The sequence below is a fragment of the Vitis vinifera genome, chromosome 7 (genome assembly GCF_030704535.1).
Source record: "Vitis vinifera cultivar Pinot Noir 40024 chromosome 7, ASM3070453v1".
Classification (NCBI taxonomy): domain Eukaryota; kingdom Viridiplantae; phylum Streptophyta; class Magnoliopsida; order Vitales; family Vitaceae; genus Vitis; species Vitis vinifera.
The window spans coordinates 1,882,769-1,907,446 of NC_081811.1; the positions used below are offsets into that span (position 1 = coordinate 1,882,769).

A 24,678-nucleotide genomic window follows, 5' to 3' on the forward strand; every position below is an offset into this window, starting at 1 on the left:
TACGAATACGAGAATTGGGTTTTGACTTTTAAATAAAAAATATTAATAAAATTTAAAAATTGGTCACCGCTCACCGCCAACTATTTCCCAATTGATCCAATTCTTTCTCGAGGTTTCTTCGCAAGCAAGTCTCCCTCCATTTCACCGACTCACTTGTTCACCAAGGCACCTATAAAAATTAAAAGAAAAAATATATATATAAAAAAAAAAAAAAGGAAAAAGAAAAAAGAGAAGGGTATTTTAGGTATTTCGAGTTCTGACCTCCACACGTCACATTTTCCCACTATTTCCAATTCCAACAGCCAGCTTTGCATTGGCCTATTGCATGTACGTAGCCGAACCGTACAGTATAAAAGCACGCCATTTTCATTTTCATTTCTCCCTTTCTCACTTCCTTCATGCTCTCATCAAAACCCTAGAACCTTCCAGGTATGAGAAGCGCCGCTCTTCCCCTCTCTCATTTCTCTCTCTACCTGAATATGTAGGTTTGCTGAAGTGTTCTTGATATGTGAATCTAGGGTTTTGTTTGATTGTGCAAGTGTTTCATATTAATCTTTTGTGCTGTATATGTGTGTAGAAACATACATGAATGTTAGATCATCGGTGAATCGAGAATATGATATTTGTTTCTGATCTGATATTATGATTATTATTTTGGTAAATAAGGGGTAGTGATTTGAGTAATTTTTTGTTTGTTTGTTGAATGCTGTCTGTTTTTTTATTGTTCATTAGGGTTTCTTCAATCGCATTTGCGATTTCTCAGTTTTAAGTATCATTTTTCTGTACTCTAGGTGGTGGTTCTGGCTAAAATCGTGGTTGTTCTAACATTTGTTAGTGTTCATATCTCATGGGTGATTCATGGTAAACAGAGTTCTTTTTTATTCAGATTGAGTTCCATAATTGAAACTGTATTTAAAAAAAAAAAAAAGGTTAAAGTGTTAAGTTGTTGGGTCTCTTTTTTGGGTTCTTGCTTTATTTTATATTTGATGTTGAACTGCTGAGCATATGGGAGATTTGTTTGGGCATCAGTTTATGCAATTTATGCTTGTGAACAGCTACATTGGAGCTGCTTTTGCCATGGGTAATATGGAAGAACAAAGTGGGCATGAGAATCCTCTGCAGTTGATGTCATTTTCTTTTGGTGGGAGTATTAATGATGCATCGTATGTACCAAAGGATGATCCTAGCCATCACTTTACCAGGGGGTCTGGAAAGAATGAGAACCCTCCGAATGCTCTGTATTTGTCTCAGTGGATTCATGGCCAGCCAACATCTCACAATTATGTCAAATTTCTAGAAGAAAGTTCAACATTTCCCCATAAGGCTCCTGCAAAAGATATAGTGGACGCCATCCCTTTACCGGTTGGTAGCTTGCATGCTGTAAATGGGGTCTCTGAGATTCCAAGTGAGGTTTTATATAACAGTTTGGCAAATGCATGTGGTTTTAAGCTTGCTGATCCTTCCCTTATCATGGATGCTTGGAAGGAAAATTTGTCTGTCCCTGTACTCAATAACCACCATGAAGCTTCAACAAGTGCAGCAGGATTTTTATGCTCTAGTCAAAACGAGGTAATATATGTAGGAAACGGCAAGACCTCATGTCAAAGGAGTTCTTCCCTGTTCCTGGAACTAAGTTTTTGAGAAATAATTTGCTTGGATGGTCCAGAATGTATGCATGCTTTTGACTTACCTTCATTCCAAAGATAGAAATTCAATATGCTTTTTTCAACAGGTAACATACCTGAACCCACAGAATGGAGGACAAGTGAACAAATTCACCAGTACACAATACCAGATATGCACTCAGGTCAAGTTTCTTACTTTTACCTGCCTTTTTATTCTGGATCAGCCTTTGTCCAGTTTCACTGCCGCTATAAATCATTTGAGCTTTAAAATTCCTTATTGGTGAAACCTTGTCATATGTCATACAAACAGGATTGTACATCAAGGACACAAGAACTAAATGAAGATAATTTTAATGTTTCTAAACACAATTCAAGAGTAGCAATTGCTCCACCTTGTTTCCAATCGAAACCACGCAGCAGTGCATCACGACAGAGGGCATCTGCAACTGACCGTGTAAGAATAACTCCTTCACTAAATACTGGATCTGCTAATTCAATTAGTGCAAACCTGAACTAGCTAAGCTTCTAGATCTCATTTCGAAATGAAAACATCTAATTTATTATGCCCATCTGGAAAATTGGATTGTTTGTTTGGTTAGCTGTCATTAAAATCTTGCTTGTATGCTTTCAGTTCCCCAACTTTCTGTTTTTCAATGCAGCGTCGCAGACTAAGAATCTCTGAAAGACTCAAAGCATTGCAAGTACTGCTCCCACATTCTGAGGTAAGATATGTGGGAACAAGCATTCATGTGCAAGTCTCAATAGGGAGTTTTTTTCACTGGATATATTTTATAATGACCACTATATCCTGAAACTTGTGTTTTCTTTCAGCCATTTTCTCTTTGCATCTCTTTAATTCTATTACCTTTTACCAACAAAATTTGCCTCCAATTGAAAGTATAAATTTGTAGATTCAATAATGAAATATTTTCTTCAGGTTCTAGACCCTCTAGTGAACACCATTTTGGAACAAGATCTGAGCTGGTTAAAATTGTAAAATATTTAGAAGGAACATGGTTTTCAGCAATAGAACTACAAGACTTGGTCAAGAAAAATGGCTTGTAGTAATGCTGCACAATTTTTGACTAAAGGGTTGTAATGATATCAGTGAAATTAATAGAGTAGCTAGTGGTCAACAAGAGTAGATACCAAAATTTTTAGCAAAGCACAAAGGGAAAATGTTGCATCACCTGAAGATTCAAACCTATTTTGAGAATTCTAATGTGAAATTGTTTAACTGGAGATACGACAAAACAACACAAATGGAATTCATTTTTTGCACAGTACAAAATGATTTCAACATATTTATCCTAATAGAACACTTTTAGATTAAACCTTTATCCTCTCTCTGGCTCCATTTAACAGGCTCCTCTGTTACTAATTTTAATTGGAATAGACTGATCTCATTGAAATTTCACACAAAGTTTTGATATATGGTCCTAACATTAATCAGAGGAAAGAGGATACCTTATAGAAGGCATGAAATAATAATAATAAAAAAAAGAATAAACAAGGATCCCACTACTCCTAGCAAGGCAATAAAGACAAAATAAACTCTAAGATAGTGAATTTTATGGAATATTAGATACATTTTATCAAAATTCATCCTTGTCACAATTCTTTGTCGTCTAACACATTAGATCATTAGTAAGTGAAGTTTAGAACTTAACCCTTATTACTTTTTCCTATTTCATTGCAATTGTTTGTTTGGATTTGTGCATATATTAGATAACCTCCATTATAAACTGGAATATCTCATTCTTACATAGGAATGAATGAGAGGATAATGTGTGAAGTGAAATTTTAACATCCACTTCGATAATGCAAAATGACTAAACATCCACAGTTCAGCTTGATTCAGATAGATTCATTAACTCAAGGGTCCTAATTGCTTTATTTAATAAATTCAATCCCAACTAATCTTGTGCAACACTTCTTCACATAAAAGAAAACTCGCCAACATAGTTTATGCATGGTGTTATGATTTTAATTCCTCAGGAACTATTATCCAATGTATGTGCTTTATTATTTCTGGTTTTGTAGGGTGGTAAAGCATCCGTTCTTGATGATATCATTGACTATATCAAGCATTTGCAGTTACAAATCAAGGTATGTCAAACAGCATGCACTTTGTGATATGGAAATAAGCACACAAATTTGCTCAAATAGTCTCTAGATTCCTGTATACCTTCTTTTTGTTTCATGAAATTTCTTCTGAATCAAAAAGCATTTTGCAACATATTACTCAGTTCTCTTTGATAATTCTACAAACACACGAGTTCTTGGTGTTATTAAAATTCCACAGTTCTTTATGATGTTCTAAACTCAGGACAGAATTGATCAATCCTTCCGGCAAACCTAGATATCTAATTCCATTATTTTATTCAAATAATATTCTTTGATATTCCCATCTTGTGGCATATAGGTCTTAAGGGCACTAGATTGTTTTTAAAGTAACGTGGCTATCTCTCTGGTGCATCCTTTTTCTCTCAAATAAATGAGAATGTCTTTGCTGATGTTTCCTGATGCTGGGTCCCGACTTATTCAAATCCACTTAACAAAGCCATAAACCTAGCCCTTTGGGTGGAATCCTTTTCCAAATCCGCATTCAACTCTATTCAAAGCCATATCCTCCATCTTAGCAATCATGTCGTTTCTTACCACCATGACAATCTCTTACCACCTTGGCAATTCTGTACATTGCAATTATAGGTCTTAACTTCACTTGTTCACTAAGTCTATGTTTGGTTCTTGCCTCTTGGAAAGAATCAATGAAAGAAAAAAAATAGTAAAAAAAATGATTTTTTTTTTTCTTTTCCCTAGTTGTCTTTAAGCACTAATAATTTATTTAAAACACCTTAATCTATATTCCTTGATTGGAGATTTGGAGGTGTTGCAGTGAGTTACAGGTTTACATTTCATGGATATTAATGAAACTCCACTGTGCAGGATTTAAGTCAAAGCCGATTGGGTGGTCAATCAACTTCTGATCCTTTTATTTTTCTTGAGGTGCTTACTATTCAACCATATCTAAATAGAAGTTGAGCAAACTCATGTGAGAAATTTCCCTTTTTGATGGCAAAGCCTTACCTCTTCAGAGAAAAACAGTAAAAAAGAACCCACCCCCATCTTGGTATGGAAGATTTACAGTGTATGGATGTTTGGCAGGGATATGGACACTACATTCTACACGATCAGATGCTGAAAGAACCACTTGAAGAGATGATGGGAAAGTTACTGGAGGTGAATCCATCAGAAGCTACACAATTATTAGAGGGTAGAGGCCTTTATGTGATGCCCATGACTTTGGTCGAAGGTTTACTCCAGACAATGTAGAAGCTGACATTGGTTGAAGGTGTAGTCCCAACTATGCAGAGCAGCAGAAGCTGATAGGCTCTCAGAAGAGCTCTCTCTCCCGTCTTTTATGATTACAGACTCTCTCTCTAACCAAATTTTGGTACCTAAAATGGTAATCGATGTGTAGAGTTAGTGGAGGTGCATCCATCAGAAGCCAACCCAATTAATGAGAGAATACAGGCTTTTAGGTGATGCCCATGATCTTGATCTTTGTTGAAGATTTACCCCTCCAGCAATGTTGAGCCTGACAGGCGCACTAATTGCTTTGCTTTTCTCTGCTTTTTTTATTTTATTTTATTTAAATAAAATAAAATAAAATTGGTTGAATCATTTCAATTGTGAAAGAGGGTTTTACTTTTAGAAATGTAAAATATTAAAATTTTTAAAATTTTCTCGAGTTTGACCAATATTCACGTATTATTAATGGAAAAAAGTAAATAAAAAACATCTTTAAACCCTCTGCATTTGACAACAACAAAAAGTTGGACATAATTTTGTTAAAAAAAAGAAAATATTGTAGCAAAGAATTTGTTTAGGATCTAAGCAAAACTTTTTCAACTTTAACTTAGGAAAGTTGGTTACTTTCCCATTGATTTTAAAAATACCATATGCAATGGGGCTAGGAATGCAATGGAGTTGGGTTCAAGAGAGATCATCTTCCTTGTAATCCCTCTCACTTATATAAACTTATTCTTATTCTTGTTTTTAATAAAAAAAAATTAAATTAGATGAAAATTTCCACTACTCGCCTTGTCCCGTATGTTATAATTTTTTACTTTTTATATTAATAATAAATATAATTTATGATAAAATATAATTTTAAGTTTTTATAATTTAGAAGATTTGTGAACTTTGAACAGAGAAATCACAAAACTAGAGATGAAGAAATATTTAAAAGATTTGTAAACTTCAGATCCAATCTAAGCATCAAATAAGAAATCTTTTGAAGTGAAGTTAATTTCATTTCCTTGGATCTCGAGATAAATTAAGGTCGATTCTTCTTAAGATCTAGTTGAGAGTTTGTACATCGTTGATCTAACTAAAAAAAATGAATTATATCTTATGAAGAAACATTCATTGTATCTAAAAAAACATCGCTATGTCTTATGAAGAGGGATTTTCAAAAAAATTCTACCTTGGACTTTTAAAATCTACCAATCTAGGACCAGAGATTGAGATTCATCATGAAAAGATCTACTCCTATCCTTGATCTTCACATTGGAATACTGCTCTAAATATGAGAAACCTTAGTTACTATAATCATGGAGGATCTGGCCTTAATCCTCATGTTTAGCAGCCAAAAAGTAATGGAAAGTAGAAAGAGAAGGTGAAGGTAAAATTGAAAAGTGAATCTATATTCAAATTCAAAATTACAAAGATCGAGCAAAAACTCAAAATAAGAAAAAAGCTATGAAACATTCTCACCAAAGCATCCATGCGACAGAATCCAATAGTGTCATATCATTTAAAGCCAAAATCTCAAACATTTTATAAGTGTTTTACCCCAACAAATCGACCTTGGGTCATATATTCCTTTGTATTGGAATATATAGCATCTTCTTATATTGAAATTTTAATACAAGCTCCTTAAGCCATTGATTAACTTTGATACAAGAAATCTAAATTTTCTGATACCAATTTTGATGCAAGCTAGAGTAACCATTTTGACAATTCCTCCTTGCCATCCTTAGTCATTTTTGCTAGTAACCCTTCTCATCACTTTTCATTCATTTTTATCTTTTTTCTTCTACTCTAAAGTTAATTCACATCATTCGTTAGCCTTTATCAACTCTTTCAAAAATGCATTTTTCTTGAATTCTCTTCAAAACTCCTTAATTTCCTTAATTATGCATTACAGAAGAATTAAATAAGTAAAATAAGTTTAAAATGGAATCTAAAAATAATTCATTTACTTCAAACCTATTTTTTTATCTTTATTTCCTTCTATTTTTCCTCTATTTTTTTCCCTTATATGTTTGGTTCCCGGAAAATACTAAGGAAAGAAAAAAAATGTAAAAGAAAATGATTTTTTCATGTTTGGTTGTCCTATGAAAAATAAATAAGAAAATCAAATATAATTAAAACTAATTAAAAACTTATATATTTTAAAATTATTTAATCTTTATATTAATGAGTTAAAATAAATAAAATGAGTTTGAAGTAAAAAATAAAAATAACTTATTAACTTTTAATCCATTTTTTATTTTCCTTCACTTTTTCTTTCCTTCTATTTTTTCTTTGTATTTTCTTTCCCTTGCATTTTCCCTCAAATTTTCTGAGAACCAAACATAACCTAAGTATTTTTGTTGAAACTTTATGAGAACCAAACATGACTTTAATGTTCTATTAATACTTGATCGAGTCATAATTTTTCTATGAAATCAACTAAGTCATAATTATTTTATTTTTGAGAACCTAAATTGGATGGAATACAAAATCAGGGGGGTATTTCCTATTCCTGCGCCTATGCTTGGTTGCTAATAACAATTAAGTAATAAGTTGAACAAATATCCCAATGTGCCTTCCTGAATCCTGATGCTATTTTTGCTCTGCTAATTAATAGGTTGCATGTAAAGAAAGAATGTACAAAGAAGCAACCTTGTTATTATGTTTGATGATGTTCAGATGGATCTATCTGGATCGTGAGAGGCTTATGGAGATCCATGGGCGGCTCAGCTACAATGGGTAGTGTTGGTGAGATTAAGATGTCCTCTACCTCTGCATTGTCAGCTAGTGCCTTGTCCAAAGAAGCCTTTGCAACTTTAGTGATGCTCACCATCAGAATCACTAAAGAGAATAACAGCAAAAAGAAATCAGTGAATTTTCAACTATTCAACACAATCTAAAGCTTCTTTCCCAATCATGATGTTGCAGTTAAAGATAAGGGAACTAATGAATAACTAGCTGCATTCTAATGCGGAAAAGGGAGAATGTATTGGTCGTGCGACAAGAAGATTAGGGTGGTCTGTTTGGAGACATTTTTCAAAACAGTTTTCTGATGTTCCCTAGAATAAAAGTTTGTTGGGAATTTGGAATGTTTTCAATTTGTTTTCTATGTTTCTAAATATCTTTTAAAAGTAAATTCTATATGCAGTTTTTTATTTTCAATTATCATTCATACTTGTCCTATTATTTAAAAAAAAAAAAACTCTCGGAAAACAGGTGAAAACAACTAAAAGTAACTAAAATATATTTTTAGAAAACATTGCATGTATATTTTCTGTTTCTAAGAACAAAAAAATGATTTTTGTATTCTGATTGTCAAACATGTTTTTTCAATTGTTTTATTCTCAAAAACCAAAAATTATTTTTGAGAACAATTAACAAACAGCCCCTCAGCCTTTCTTAATTTACCCTTACAGAGATTAATTTAATACAATTCCTAGATGAAATTTCTTTTCACTTGTTACCCTGACATGGATTTACAAAGACTAATGTGTATTAACCTTCTTTGTTAAGAATCCACTGGTAGGGATCTAAACCAGACTTCTTTATTTAAGTTTTTGTTTTGCAATAAGACCTTTTGTTTCCATCAACATGGAATCAAAAAATCTTACAGGAAAAAAGTGTTACTCCATGTAATTAATTCTTTCTGTGGAACTAAATTTTGGAGAACCAATCTCTGTCAGCAGAACAAGCTTAGACACAATTAATTAATCTCAGACAAGCAGTTCAAAGTCGGGAGTTCCTAAAATTAGCTATGCAAGTAGGAAGAAAGGGAGCTACAGTTGACTGTGACATACCAGATACCACAAAGCCCAGTGCTATGAATATCTGCATCCACAAGTAAATACCAGAATAAAATATTACAAGCTTGGTAAGTGTCACTAAAAGTCCTACTTAGAAACAGAAACTGAAGCATGGTTTCATGTAAGCCTCAGAATTCCTCAAAATCTAAAGGTGAAAAATATATCAAGCCATCCTTTTGAAAAGGTATTGTTACACATGAGGCGTTAAAAATTTGAAATTGCAGGTTAAATTAAAGCAAAAACCATGGAAGTTCTTTTCAAATAATTGGGACCGTCCACCTCAAGTTAAATAAGGATGGGCATTCAAGGCATCGACAGCAGTTCTCAACTCTTCAAATGAACTTTATTGCTGGATGCCAATTGATTTGAATACAGCAAAGCTAAATCAAACTAGAAGGCCCAAATTTTTGTTAGATGGCCCAATTTAACAGAAACTTGTGCCCTTTTATTGTTAGATGGCATCTGATTTGACTTGGCAAAGCTAAATCAAACAACTAGAAGGTCCAAATCCTGCAGACCAGTTAGATGGCCCCACAATAAAAAGGAAGCAAATGGGTCTTTATAGATCATAAGCCATATAAAGATATCAAACCTGGAAGTACTGATTTCAGTCCCTAAAGAAACAACTAAATGTAGCACATCAGCTACTAAAATGTTTCAAAGTAGGCCTCACAATGGAAGTGAGATTCTTGCAACAGAAAAGGCATTCTCTTCCATCAGGTTGGGTTAAATGAAAATGGGAACCTTAATTTTTATCATGCAATAGCTGGGGGGCCATTTCAATGTATCTCAACAGCTCAGGAGCACCATGCAAAATAGTGAGCATACAGAAGGCATAATATTGGAACTTTTGTTTTTTATAATACTCTCTTTCTTTACATGTCAAATGTGTGCATATATATATATATATATATATATATGAACTTTTGTAAGAAGGTTACAAAGGGGAAACCAAAGGGAAAAATCTTACAATGTCTATAAATACCTAATCATTTTACTTATGATTCATATGGATTCTGCAGGTTCAGAACATATTTGTTCAATGCCAAAACAAAATGTAGATTTGAAAAATCAATTTATAATTAGATGGAGGGACTAGCGTCAGCAAATCTCGATTATCTTGATGACCATTTTAAACTATCTTAACAGTAACTTTTCATTCCATCAATAAAAGGGACTGGCTTCGATATAGAAAGAATATAAGGCAGTGAAAATCTTACCCAGTGACTTGTGGAACCATCATTCCATGCATGTCTGATGTCAGAAAGATCCTTCAAAGTTGTTCCAATATACACAAATGCAAATGTGATTGGCTGTAATGAAAACCAAACCAACTAATTAGAATTTTGCTCTAACAAAATCACTTTTGGAAGTTTCAGTCAACAATTAACACATCCAGATACAAAATCAAAGTTATCCTCTCTCTTTTTATATATATATATATATATATATATAGGCTCAACATATAATATTTAATTTGAATCACAGGTGTTCCAAAAGAATAAGCTAAACCTTTACTTAGAAATAGATTTAAAAAATTCAAAAATTAAAAAAGCGATGAAAAATCAGTTATAAGGATATTGGTTAAAATATGTTGGCTTAGCAAAATTCCAAAAAAAATTAGATAAAATTGACTTACTTTTAATCAATGAAGCAGATTCAAACTTCTTATCAGTAATTCTATGAATCATACAGAAGCAAGGAGTGTAGGATAAAGGAGTCAATTGAGATGGCATTCAATCACAAAAAGGAAGGAATAAAAAATTGAGTTGGAGAATATTTGGGATGAGGCATTACTGAAGTTATGATCCTACATGTGGTATGTGCCAGTTTACATAGCACATCATGATTACCACATGAACAGTCATTTATGGGTAATCAACAAAATGGTGAATAACCAAAAGGAGAGAATACCATCATTCCCAACCATGAAGCCAGCATGTACTGCCCCAATGTAACAGGAGTCACAGATAGGAGGTAATTCAACATGTTAAATGGAAGTAAGGGAACAAGACGAAGCAGCAAGACAATCTGTGGCATGAGCAGAAGACAAAACAATTAGGAATCTTATAATAAAGATTTAAATGTGCTCATACATAAAATAAAAAGGCAAAGCCAAAGGAAATTTTAAAAAGAAAAGAAAACGAAAAAGAGAAAAACAAGGCGAGTCTAAGAAACCACCACAGAATCTTAAAACAGGAACTGATGGAAACGAAAGTATAAGTCATATTGACCATAATAATGCTTAAAAATATCAGAAACAACAACTTGGTTGTTGAATCATTTAAGATAGTTTATACTTCCACTTGAAGACTGTAATTCTACAGATTCCTACCTGGAGACCCAAGTGGTCTAGCTTTGAAAACTGGAATACATCAAAATTGCACCTTGAACCAACTTCACATGAATTTGAGTTTTCAAGAGACTCAGACTTCCCACTTATATAATAGTTATAATCTCATTTTGAACTCCAAATTCTAGAGGGTGATTTCAGATTGAGAGTGAGTAGTAAAATAATCTCAAACCTTAACAGATCATACTTTGGTCCAAAAGTCCACAAGTATGATAAAGTTTTATTGTTCTGTCTTGGGTAAAATATTCATCAAGTGAAAAAAAAAAATTAAAAATTCAGCCATGAGTGGTCCAGCAGTTGAAAAGCATTTATACCTTAAAGCCAGATCTTTGAATCGCAACAGCAATTGCCTGAAACTTTGGATAATTCTTTAGCTTTGAGGTAACATATGATCTTCCAAGCTGAACATAATAGTAGAATAAGAACATGCAAATATGCATAAAAAGCAATTCCAGAAGCACACTATTAGCTCCAAAATACATTGATATAAATCCAAAAATGTCGTTAAGGATGAAAGGATAAGATGTTTTGTCTTCATAGAAAGCAAAAACAAAAGTCGAGGAACATATACAAACACAAAGGCAAAAAAATTACAGGTCTAAAAATATTACCGTTCTTCCAAGAATGAATGCAGCTGTTGCACCTATGGTTGCACCAATAGAATCAGCAAAAAACCCCACAGGCAACCCAAATAGGTAGCCACCTCCTATCTGGAACACAAATAATAAGTACCTCTATAAGATAAAAGGACAGGAAGATCAATTTTGATAACAATAGGAAGGATGGGTTCTCAGAAGACCCCTCTAAAATAAAAGACAGGAAGATCCATTTTGCAAACAATGGGAAAAATCAGTTCTCAGTGACACACGATTTGTAATAGCACAATTATGGGGCTAGAGTTGGGGAAGAAAAAGGGAACATGAACTTGAAGTCACAAACATGAACTGGCAGAATATAATGCTGACCATGAAGAGGACAAATAGAAATCCATTGACCTTTCAGTCTTTGTACATTTCTGGATATTTGCAAAAATCTTGTATTTGCATTACAAAAAGTTGTCCCACACAAAGTAACAAAAACAACGTAAACCAATGAATCAAGAATGGGAACTCAATTGCCTACCGTAAGTATTGAAGCTGGAACTGCCAGGACAGTAAGAGGAATGTATGCGACAGCCCTGAAAATTTCCAGATAATATAATGAAAAATTTTCCAAGATACACTATGATGAGGATGAATCTTCAAGATATATATCAAGAAAGGGAATTAGTATTAGTTATAATTAAAGTAGGATTAATATTACTTGGAATTAAATTAGGATTAATATTTGTTGGAATCAAATTAGGATTAGCTAGTTAAGTTATAATATAATTAGAATTTGAGTCAGGATAGGTTATTATAGTCCTAGTAGACTTTGGATGTTGTAACTAGAATTAGAATCATAATAGATTATTAGAGTCCTAGTAGACTTTAGATTTCTTAGAGAATCCTATAAATAAGCTAATCAATGTAAATCAAATGGATGAATTGATATTAATAATATTATGTTTTCTTTCATTGCAAAGTTACAACCCTCAATGGTGAGACTCTATTGATTTTCTTCTAGGTGAGACTCCTAGAAGGCCTTAGTGAGACTCTAAGGTTTTCAATCTTTTTTTTGTTGTTGTTTTCTTTTTCTCTATTTTTTATCTTATATTTTTCTCTACCATAAAATTTATTCCTTGCTCCTCTCCTTACACCCTAAAAATAAAACCCTAGTCCACCTACCCTTGAGTGTAGGCAACCATCCTAGGGTTGTCCTACATCAATTTTGGTATCAGAGCGAAAATTCTTGGCATGAAGGCATATGCAATTAAGGAGCGGAGCAACTTATGCAAGCATGAGTTCCAAAAAAACTTCTAGCAATCAAGATGCTACTACAATACACTTGGAGGAAATTTCAGCCACACAACAATCCCATCAAGATGTTATAATACAACTAAATAGCAAACTTGATGAGATCATTAAGTTATTAGAAAAGAGTCGAGAAAAATGACCAATTGAAGAGGAGATTGCAAGTCATCAATTTAGACAATCGCCAAATCGATCACACAAAGAACAAGACAATTTTATGATGGGGACTCAAAGAAGGGTCAGACTTTTTGAGCTAGATGATGATGTGACTAAAAAGGCACGTCTTGAAGTTGCTGAATTTTATGGAAAACTAAATCCAACAGCTTTTCTTGATTGGATTATGTCAATGGAAGATTACTTTGATTGGTATGCAATGCCTGAAAATAGAAAAATTCGTTTTGTGAAGGCAAAGTTGAAAGGAGCAGCACGTCTATGGTGGCATAATATTGTGAATCAAGTTCATATAACTTGCCAACCACCTATTGACACATGGGACAAGATGAAGTTGAAGATGAAGGAGCACTTTCTCCCAACTGATTATGAACAACTTATGTATACAAAATTATTTTCCCTTAAACAAGGTACCAAGTCCGTTGAAGAATATACAGAAGAATTCTATGAATTGAGCATTCGAAATCAAGTGTGGGAAAGTGATGCTCAACTTGCAGCCCGCTACAAAGTTGGACTTCGAATGGAAATTCAACTTGAGATGATAGTTGCACACACTTATATCGTAGATGATGTTTATCAACTAGCCCTCAAAATAGAAGAAGGCCTCAAATTTCAGTTTTCCAGACATCCAAGTTCACAAATTGGGAGCACTTTCTCCAACACGACAGCAAGCAAACCTTTAAGTACATCAAACTTCAGAACTTCTAATCATGTGAATGGTGGGGGCAACACTCAACAAACTTCAAATGTGGCTCATAAGAATGATAATAAGGGTAAAACTTCAATGAGTATTGGAGATAGAAAAGTAGACGTGACTCCTTTATGCTTTAAGTGTGGTGGGCATGGTCATTATGTTGTTGTATGCCCAACCAAAGGTTTACACTTGTGTTGAAGAACCAGAATCTGAATTGGAGAGTTACCCAAAGGAAGAAGAAACCTACAACGAAGATGAAATTAGTGAAGAATGTGACTACTACGATGGTATGACGGAAGGGCATAGTCTTGTAGTACAACCTTTATTAGCTGTCCCAAAGGTAAAAGGAGAAGAAGATTGGAGACGTACTAGCATTTTCCAAACACGTATTTCTTGCCAAGGGAGATTATGCACCATGCTCATTGATGGAGGTAGCAGTTTGAACATAGCTTTGCAAGAACTTGTTGAGAAGCTTAATCTAAAGATAGAAGATCATCCAAATCCCTATCAAATAGCATGGGTAAATGACACATCTATTTTGGTGAGTTCTCGTTGTCTAGTGATGTTTAATTTCAGTAATAATTTTAAGTTATCAGCATGGTGTGATGTTTTGCCGATAAAAGTTGCCCATATCATGCTTGGAAGACCATGGCTTTTTGATGAAAGGGTCCAACATGATGGATATGATAACACTTACACACTTGTGCACAATGGGCGTAAGAAGATCCTTCGTCCAATGAAGGAAACTCCACCACATAAGCAACCAGAGGAAAAATTAGCACCCTTGAAACTAGAAGAGTCATCAAATATTCTTATTAAAAAAGCAAGTCGAAGTTACTAGAAAGGAGGAAGAAATCATCAATGATGAATCTAGAAAGCAAGAGGTGATGAAACTAATCCTAGATCAACCAATAGAAGAGCTCAAAGAAGCTGAAGAAGTTGAAGAAGAATCGATGTTTGACTTCCCAAAGCCAAACATTATCATGAGTGGTGACAAACATAAAAAATCTGCTGAAATTTCTTTTGAATATAGGGAATTCAAGAATCTTATTCTTCCACAAAACAATTTACAAGAAGAGTGTGGGAAATAACTTTCCACAAGCTTGTTGAAGACACATAATTATTTCGAGAATTATCAACTTGTTGTACAACATCAAAAAGTTTTTCAAAGTCTAGTATTTGTCTTGCATGAAATTGAACAAGTTCAAGAGATCTTGAGATCTTGTCTCACCATGGGAAAGAGACGAAAAAGAAAGAAAGGGTGGAAGACATTGTTCGGAATTTCAATTGATCGTGGAAAATCACTAAAACTCGAGGTCGAGTTTTTTTCAAGTCAGGGAGAATTGATGAGGATGAATCTTCAAGATATATATCAAGAAAGGGAATTAGTATTAGTTGTAATTAAAGTAGGATTAATTTTACTTGGAATTAAATTAGGATTAATATTTGTTGGAATTAAATTAGGATTAGCTAGTTGAGTTATAATATAATTAGAATTTGAGTCATGATAGGTTATTATAGTCCTAGTAGACTTTGGATGTTGTAACTAGAATTAGAATCATAATATATTATTAGAATCCTAGTAGACTTTGGATTTCTTAGAGAAGCCTATAAATAGGCTAATCAATATAAATCAAATAGATGAATTGATATTAATAATATTATGTTTTCTTTCATTACAAGGTTGCAACCCTCAATGGTGAGACTCTATTGATTTTCTTCTAGGTGAGACTCCTAGAAGGCCTTAGTGAGACTCTAAAGTTTTCGATCTTTTCTTCGTTGTTTTTTTCTTTTTCTCTATTTCTTATCTTATATTTTTCTCTACCATAAAATTATTCCTTGCTCCTCTCCTTACACCCTAAAAATAAAACCCTAGTCCACCTACCCTTGAGTGTAGGCAACCATCCTAGGGTTGTCCTACATCACACTACCTGATATTTGATTTTGAATATTTAATGAAGGGTCTTCTCCACCTATATTTCTAATATAAGCACCTCAAAGGCTGAACTGCTTGAATGCAGCTCAACTCACGTTTGTTTCTTTTTCCATCCCTGCTATTCTCTTATGTATGTGTTGTGTTCAAGTATAATAGGCATGGTGGCAAGCTCCAAGGATCATTTCTCTTATGCCTCAAGCTCAGGTGCATATACGAGGACATAGGTGTTGAGGAGCATGTCCTTTTTTTTCTTTTTTATCAGAAACGAACGCTGAGGAACATGTATTGCCATGCTCATTTAACAATTTCATTCACAAATTTTAGATCCCAAGATCTTATCACTCCCAATTAAAAGAAAAAAGGGTAAGTGTATCACTACCTACTCAAACAATATCATGAATGTGCAGGCATGTATGTTACCAGACATCTAAAATGGACCAAACACATTATGAATACAGTATGTAACTTAAAATAGAAACAAAGTATACCAGAAAATCGCAAATTGTGACAAGAATTGCAACAAGTAACATCGCGACTGAGCTACAGCCAGATTGCTTATGCCACAGCCAAGATGAAGTGGCCAGAGAAGGAAATCTACAGCAGAGTAGTACAACTAAAATTAACAATAAGGGATAGTTATGACTTACAAAACAAGTGGACCCCAAGGTCCAAGATCACGCTTAATCCATAGCAAGAAACCCTTCAAAATCTGCAAAATGCAATGCCATTAGTACCCAAGGCTAAAAATTAAGAGCTATGGGAGGAACATAGTTTTCAGAAGAGTAAGAATCAGTCAGCAGATCCCACAGCTCTGCATTGTATGCAAAGATCCAAGTATTCAACACATCATAACCATTGAACTTAGAAGATACTGATTTGGAAGAGAAAAGAGGTAATCGTCAATTAAACAACCATTTCGGTGGTGAATGAAGAAGCAACAGTGAATTTCACAATCAAGCAACTCTGTTCTAAAGTCACACACTCGAAAGCACCATAAACTGTCAAACAGATCAATTGAAAATCCGAGAAACCGCGAAAACTAACTACAAGAACCTAAAATTCCAACAAGAGAGAATCCCCAATCCATTCACTGATCACCTAAAATTCTAACTAAAACGAATCCTCAATCCATTCACACACCATTCACCAGAGAGAGAGGGAGGGAGGGAGAGAGTGGTATAATAGAGAACCTTCTCGATAGGGAGAGTAAGGCAGGCGGTGGAGATGGCGGCAAAAAAGAGTAGAAGAAGCGCCATCCTGAAAGAGGAGGGCCAAGCCATGGAAGAGAGCCTCCGACGCCAAGGACTGCTGTCCTCGGCGTCGATGCCGTTGGCATTCTCTTGCTTCAACGACGATCGAGCCCTCAACCTCCCAACGTTTGCCAGATTGAGCCAATCCTTTCTCTACAAATCTATACAGAGACACAAAATCGGATCCAGAACCACCAATATCACCACGGAAAATTCACTGTAAATGCAGCAACCTAGTCGGTCTCCGGTCGTCGGTCGTCGGTCGTCGGTCGCAATCCCGATCTCTGCTATCGTCTTCTCGGCTCCTCGAGATCGCTCATAATCATCGAGGAAACGACGTCGTTTTACAACACAAAGCTGAGTAATTGCAACGGCGTCGTTTAACCACACCAACTAACCGAGATCCTGTTGAAAATTTTAATAAACCTCTGGAAGGCAAAGGCCTGTTAGTCTGTTATTCTGTTAGCCACTGAGATTGTTTCCGGACTCTTGAGGTGGGCCGATTTGCTGAACGTGGACTCAACAAAATGGGCTTAATGCAATCTCGAATTGTAGATCTGGCCCACTATTTGAACAGAAAGGGGCCACCGCTATCGTGGGCTTTGAGCAATGTTGGTGAGCCTCGTCACTCATCCATGATTGTCTTCAAAAAACAAAAGGGCTTCTATCTTTGATCATTTTTATTCCCTTTCTCCCCACCGCCCTTTCCCCCTTCTCCTTTTTTCTTTTGGGCATGGAGGAGATTCTAAAAAAAAGTGTGATCCCCTCACTTTTTCCATGAGGTCCAAACCAGCTCACTAGTGGGCCTTACAGAATCCATCCTAGATTTGTTAATCTCATTTCAAAATCATACAATTTATTTTATTCTTTCTTGTTATTTCATCATATATACTGATATGAAAAATAAAGTCAAGAAGGCCTTTTTGGCAACATTTTAAAATAGTTTCTTAATTATTTTCAAGAACAAAATTATGTTTAGAAACTCAAATATAACGAGTAATTTTCTTGACTTATTCTCGATGAAAATATTATTAATTTATGTGCATTTTACAAGTTCTAGAAGTATGTTTTATTTTTTCAATTTTTTCTATTTTTTTTTTTTACAAAAATCAACTGAAAACATCTTAAATTTGTTTTAAAAAACACCATATTTTCCAAGCAAAATCTCAATAAGAACAATTTTTACTTTTTAGTCAAAAATTTGTCAAACATATTTTTTTTAATTAAAAAACCATATTGTATTTTAAATAATAAAAAACTGTTTTCATCCTTTTTAAACTAACCCTAAGACTCTATTTGGAAACGGTCGAATTTTTTTTTTTTGTTCTTTAAATAGAAAAATAGTTATCTAATTCAAAAAAACACAATCGATAAATTTCTAACAAAAAAATTCTTTTTTCTTTTAGAATTTGTAAAAATAAGTTATTTTCTAGAATAGATTTTAGGTGTTTTTAATTCATTTTTGTAGCAATAATTGAAAATATAGATAATATTTTGAAAATTTTTGCATTGTGCATGAGTTCGTTTTATTCCACAAAATGATTGAAAACCACTTGATCCCTACCAAAAAAAATAGTAGAGGTTTTGGTGATGGTCTCATAAGAAAGGTGGCTTCCGTAACGAGGGAAATGATAATGAATAGATTAAGCTATCTTAGTAATGGTTATAAAAAAAAAAAAAAAAAAGATACCGTTTTAAAGAATTATTTTTAAAAATCATTTTTTTATCACAAGCAAGAAAAATCACTAATTGTCTATTTGGAACATTCAAAAATTGTTTTTAAAAATATTTTTTGAGAATGGATTTTAAATTTTTTTATTTTTTATTTTATAGAATAAAAGTTTGTTTGAGAATTTGGAATTGTTTCAACTTATTTTAATTAGAATAGAACCCTTAAAAGCATGATATGATGTAATAAAATTAGAATTCATTATTTATTTAACGATGTTTCAATTTCACTTTTATTCATCCTTATTCTATTCCATGTATTATACTTTATAAGCATTGTTGAATCAACTTTAGAATTGGATGATGAGGGAGTCAGTGTTCCTATGGGTCCCAATAGTCTCCGCTTTGAGTTTATATACCTTGTTGGCACGGATTATGATGGTTGGATTGACTTTAAGTTCACTTTCGTGTATAAGAGTATTTTGGTAATTATTCAAGGTTGCATAAAGGTAAGTGAATAAGGTTTTTAAATTAAGCTAATTGATTAATTTGTAAACTTTATTGAGTTAATTAATCAATTAAAACTCATTTTGGGGTAGATTAAATGATTCAAGCTCATATGAGCTTAAGTGACCAAAACCCATGTGGGCTCAAGTGACCCAAACTCATATGGGCTCAAGTCACTTAAGCCCACTTACGAACCCTATAAATACCCTTTAGGGGTTGAGGTTTCTCTCTAGAAAGATTGGGGTTGGGCATAAGACTTTGGGTTTACAAGATTTCTGCGATCCCGATCTTCATATTCACTATGTAGATTTGATTCGAGAACATCCGAATATAAGGTATAGTTTTCGTTAACACTTTTTGAATCATTTTAAATACTAAAATGTTATTTTTTTTGGTTGTGCATAGGATTTTAAAAAAGTTTAGAATAGTTATGTTTGATCCTAACTTGATCTGGACTTGGGAAATGAAGAGATTCGGGTTTTTTCCCTTCAATTTTTTATATTTTCAAATATTTTTAAAAATAAATTTTATATAAAATATTTTATTTTCAATTATTTTTCATATTTGTCATGTCAACCATGAAAAATAAGTGAAAATAATTAAAAGATATTGTTATTTTTTTTATTTTATAATTAAACATGGTTTTGTTTTTATTTTTATTTTTAAGAATAATAAAAAAACAAACGGATAGAAAAGAAGCAACTACGGACACCATAATAAAGATAAGTCAAAAGCATAGCATTAGATATGGTCAAAAGAATAGTTGAAAGAAAGAGAGAATATAATGGGAGAGAAGGTGTGGTCGGAACGCGTGGTCCAAACTCCAAAGGCCCAGCCCATGAAGATGCGGCGACGAGCCATGGATGGCGTGGTCCTCCTCACTCCTCTGCCATCACCTTCCAGCCAACCAGCCAAAGACGTGACCCTCTTTCTCTCTCTCTCTCTCCAACCCAAACAATCCTCTCTTAAGGATTAATTTATCAAATTATTGTCCTTATGCCTCTGGACAAAATTTGGTAGTACTTTTAATTTGTGGTAGGACCATACCCTAGCAATAGGCCATAGGCCAAGGACCTTTTGCCTATGGACAAAATTTGCCCTAGCAATAGGCCATAGGCCAATTTTCCCAAAGGACCCCCCTCCTCCCCCTCCCCAAAGTAAGGTATTCAAATGATAAGAAGCAGAAGAAGCAACTTGTTGCAGGAAATGACTGGGAAAGTCATGGGTTGGGTGGAATTGAGTTGTGCATAAATTGGGAAAAATGTGATTCACATAATGATTCAATTATTGAATTGACAACTCCTTTTTCTAGTTTTTATCCCTAAAATTTCGGCCCGCGTGACCATGTCACATTAGACGTAGTAACACGAATCTTCCTTGAAGTTTGATTGATGTGATGGTAGTGAAAATGTGATTAAATTAAGGATTTGATATCAAGGTGGAAAATGAAATTTGCCCTAGTAATGATGGGTAGGAAAATATACTTGGAAATGAGGCTAAAGCTAAAAAGAGGAACCATTCTTCAAAGTGGGGAAAAGGGGGTTGGGTAAAAAATCAATTTTTGAAGCCATAATCATGGGCAATTTGGGTCTGAAGTGCTTTGTTTCAAATCCCATTTGTCCATTTTCTCAAAAAAATAAATGCACTCAAGGTACTTGAATCCAAGGCGATTTGCACTAAAGGTTGTCTTTTAAGGTACATTTTTGGAACCAATTCTCCTAGTGGCATTGCATTTGCATTATCCCCTTGTGTCTTGCATTTCTACTTAACATCTATTCTAATATTTGCTACGTCATAATAAGAAGGGGGCTTTTTTTTTTTCCTTTCTTTTTTTAGAATGATTCTTGGAATTTCTTTTTGGTTGAGTGAAAGAAAATTCATTTTTTTTTATTGGTATTTTCTATGGCCATTTGTGATTTATGAAATGATTTTCCATCACAACCTATGAAAGAGACATAGAATTTTGGGATGGTGCTTTGATTTGATACGAGTCATCTGGAATAAAAATAAAAAAATGGTCCCAAATTGAGCATATAGAGGCTTTTTGGATGAAATACTCCGCATCAAACAATCATATTACAAAATACACTTTTGAAAAGTATGGTTAAAATTGATAGGGGCAACTAATTCATTTTTAGTAAAGAATCAATTTTCTTTAAAGCTTAAATTTATGACATTTAGACTTATAATTTGTATCATGTAATTAGTGGTAATTTTTTTTGTGGAATGATTATTTGCACTTACAAATAATTATGAAGAATAGATCAGATATTGTTTTTGTGAACTCCACTTGGATAGGAATCAGATGTCGGTCCCAAAAATAGAAAACTCTATTCACATACAAGACAATCTGATAAACCATTGGATGTCGTTGTAAGAATCGTGTTCATTCCATTGTACAATACTGTCACATCAAGATTGAGATAGTACTATTGACCTTACGCGCAATATCAAGATTTGACTATCATTTACTCGTAGGCTCAACTTTTACCTCTAATGCAAGAATATTTCTTAAAAAGGCATTATTTGTCGGTTAAATTTAAGTATTTCAATCCGTGTATAGCTCCCAACTTATAATTTAAGGTTTTTGGAGAATCCCTGAGCTTATCTTGTGCAACCAAGAGTATTAACTTAATAGATAGAAACCCTCCCCCCGCCCCCACCAAAAAATAAAAATATCATCACTAAGAAAAGAGACAAAATTCTTGAGACATATGATTGGTAGTTAAATGTTATTCTTGAACAAATTGCTTGTATCCTCACCACATTTAGAAGTATCAAACAACTGCAAAAAAAGAAAAAAGAACCCTCTCTGCCCAGTGCACATGCCACTCTATCTTGTTTAATTAGAGTCGGGGCATTTTTTTTAAGGATATCAACATCACCCTGCCCAAAGAAAGCTTCTCTAAGGGAATCACTTTTTATGGGGCCACCACTCCAAGCTAAGCTTGTAGTTGACTATTCATGTTGAGCAGAGGTCCTTGACCCCCTTGGAGTTTGTCCATAAATACTCACCCATCACTGCCCAAAGACTCATAGTGAAGGTTGAACCGAGGAAAAAAATTTAATTGATAAGGGACTAAGCAGATAAGTGTGCCGACCATAGTCTCTAATCTCTATACTTCTACCATATATAGTACTGCTTATATCCCCAACTACAAGCCCTACAAAAACCTCACTTTCCATTACCCTTTTCTTCGTTTCTCCCACCCTTTAATCATCAATTACGGTTGCTGCATCTCTGATTCTACAAGGGTGAGTTTCCCAAAAGATTATATATATATAACATATATGCATGTTTGATTGGATTTTGGCCTTGACATCTTATGATATTTTTCTTGTCAAACAAAAAGGTTTCATCATGCAAATTTACATGCATATGCGCAAGCAAACACAGCCTCTACTAAGTATCCCCCCCGGGGACCTCACCATGGATGTCTCCGGCCATCGGTGGCCCAAGGGGAAGGTGGTGGTGGTAATGGGGGCGACCGGCACGGGGAAGTCGCGGCTCTCCATCGACCTCGCCACCAGGTTTCCCGCAGAGATTGTGAACTCGGACAAAATGCAAGTCTACGAAGGACTAGACATCGTCACCAACAAGATCACAGAGGAGGAGCAGCGCGGCGTTCCTCACCATCTCCTCAGGATAGCGCATCCTAATGTGGATTTCACTGCATCCGATTTTCGGGACATGGCCTCACTCTCCATTGAATCAATCCTCGGTCGAGGGCGCCTCCCAATCGTCGTTGGGGGCTCCAATTCATACATTGAGGCCCTGGTTGGCGACGAATACTCCAAGTTCCGGTCCCGGTACGAGTGCTGCTTCCTCTGGGTGGACGTCTCCCGGTCGGTCCTTCACTCATTCGTCTCCAAACGGGTCGACAAGATGGTGGAGAAGGGAATGGTGGAAGAAGTTCAACAACTGTTCCATCCAAATGCAGACTACACGAGGGGGATAAGAAGAGCTATTGGGGTTCCGGAGCTCGATCTTTATTTCCGAACGGAGGGTTTCCTGGACGAAGAAGCTCGAGCTAGGGTTTTGCAGGAGGCAGTGCATGAGATCAAGGCTAACACATGCAAGCTAGCCTGTCGCCAATTGGAGAAGATTCATCGGCTCAAGAACGTCCGGAAATGGAAGATTCACAGGCTGGGCGCCACTGAAGTGCTCCGAAAGTGCGATAGAGAGGCTGATGAAGCATGGGAGAAGCTAGTGGCGAGGCCGAGCACCATGATGGTCGCGCAATTCCTCTACAGTGTGGGCGCCACCAGATCAATCGCCACCACTTCACCACCAACCATTAGAGCGGCAGCATCCATGGAAGCTGCCCTAGCAGCAACCCACTAGCTCCAAGTTGCAATTCCGATATTTGCTGTCATTGTTTTATCACCTGATATGACATGATAGTTGTTGTTACATTATATTATTCACAAAATCTTTTTTACTTTATAAGACTTTCCTATATTATAATCTTAGAAAGCAGTGTAATAGGGTAATAGCAAATTTGTGATAGTAATCATAGTCCGGAGAGCTTGAATGTAATAATTTGAGTGTTGTAATATTAATAAAAAAAAAATTATAAATGTTTGAGAAGGTATGTTTTCCATGATTTTTTTTTTATTTTTTGCTTTTTCACATTCGAATATGTCCATCAATCATAAGATAGATAAAAAAACCAGGACTCAAGAGATGTGACGTGGCTGCACGTCATTGGTCGTACACCACTCCTGGGTAACAGACAAGGCTGTCGCTGTCCAGTTATTATTACCCTCCGTACCATGGAGAAGCAATTTAGACATCTGTGCCGACTGCTAACCTACACGAGTAGGCGCGTTTTCCGTACCGCGGCCGCCGGCCCCACTTTCATATCATGTGTGGCGGCGCACTACGCGGTTAATTTTTAGCCGCATGCGGCAGGACCCACCCGATTGAAAAATCATGATCAAGTGGTCAATGGGCAGAGTCCATCATGGTCAACGTCATCGACAGCTGTGGTTCATGAATCTCCTTTGCTGTTATACATTTTTTGCTTTAAAAATATCCTTGTCAAAGGCGTAGCATAAGATTATTTTTCTCTCTAAAAAATAAAATTATAACTCACTTGGATCTACCTAACAAACTTCAACAAGTTGACACCATTTTATAACAACACAAGACAAACTTCAATTGGATTAATTATAATAATAATTATAAAAATATTTTTTTAATTAAAAGCAACTATACACTTAGTTACTTTATCTTAAAATATTACGATCAAAATAACATGATTTTGATTTTTAAAAAATAAAAAATAAAAAATTCTCGACCAAAGAAGAGTGGAATATAATAATTAAGAGATAAAAAGAGATGAGGCATATAAAGGGTGTACGGATAAAAGTGGATTGGTGGGTGGGATGGGATTAGAAATGATGGTCACACTGTAAGATGCCAACTATATGATGCAAATATAATGTTAAATATTTCTTCTTTGGCAATGAT

At 34.7% G+C, this 24,678-nt stretch overlaps 3 protein-coding genes across 7 annotated transcripts; 2 read left to right on the forward strand and 1 right to left on the reverse strand.

The window, feature by feature from the left end:
- Positions 1-288: 288 nt before the first annotated feature.
- On the forward strand, positions 289-5,312 carry LOC100853547 (transcription factor LRL2). 5 transcript variants are annotated; one of them, XM_059737840.1, is made up of 9 exons: positions 291-429; positions 1,056-1,362; positions 1,450-1,569; positions 1,733-1,807; positions 1,936-2,079; positions 2,285-2,347; positions 3,669-3,734; positions 4,575-4,634; positions 4,794-5,312. In XM_059737840.1, the coding sequence occupies exons 1-9, from the start codon at positions 326-328 to the stop codon at positions 4,959-4,961; spliced, it is 1,107 nt and encodes a 368-aa protein (XP_059593823.1). In that variant the 5' UTR covers positions 291-325; the 3' UTR covers positions 4,962-5,312. The 5 variants fall into 5 exon arrangements, with proteins under 5 accessions (XP_010652140.1, XP_059593823.1, XP_010652139.1 ...); XM_010653837.3 differs by having other exon boundaries at positions 1,486-1,569; XM_019220918.2 differs by adding an exon at positions 792-861 and having other exon boundaries at positions 388-429; positions 1,056-1,569.
- A 2,038-nt stretch (positions 5,313-7,350) lies between these two features.
- Positions 7,351-17,485, reverse strand: LOC100240838 (uncharacterized). Its single transcript, XM_010653835.3, has 9 exons — positions 16,968-17,485; positions 16,425-16,486; positions 12,207-12,261; positions 11,696-11,794; positions 11,399-11,485; positions 10,646-10,762; positions 9,952-10,044; positions 8,726-8,756; positions 7,351-7,769 (listed from the first exon to the last, which is right to left on the reverse strand). Exons 1-9 carry the CDS (start codon positions 17,055-17,057, stop codon positions 7,588-7,590), a joined length of 816 nt encoding a protein of 271 aa, XP_010652137.1. The 5' UTR covers positions 17,058-17,485; the 3' UTR covers positions 7,351-7,587.
- Positions 17,486-22,136: 4,651 nt separating this feature from the next.
- Positions 22,137-23,793, forward strand: LOC100245931 (adenylate isopentenyltransferase 3, chloroplastic). The gene is made up of 2 exons (XM_002271926.4): positions 22,137-22,457; positions 22,556-23,793. The coding sequence occupies exon 2, from the start codon at positions 22,564-22,566 to the stop codon at positions 23,545-23,547; it is 984 nt and encodes a 327-aa protein (XP_002271962.1). The 5' UTR covers positions 22,137-22,457; positions 22,556-22,563; the 3' UTR covers positions 23,548-23,793.
- The last annotated feature ends 885 nt before the right edge of the window (positions 23,794-24,678 follow it).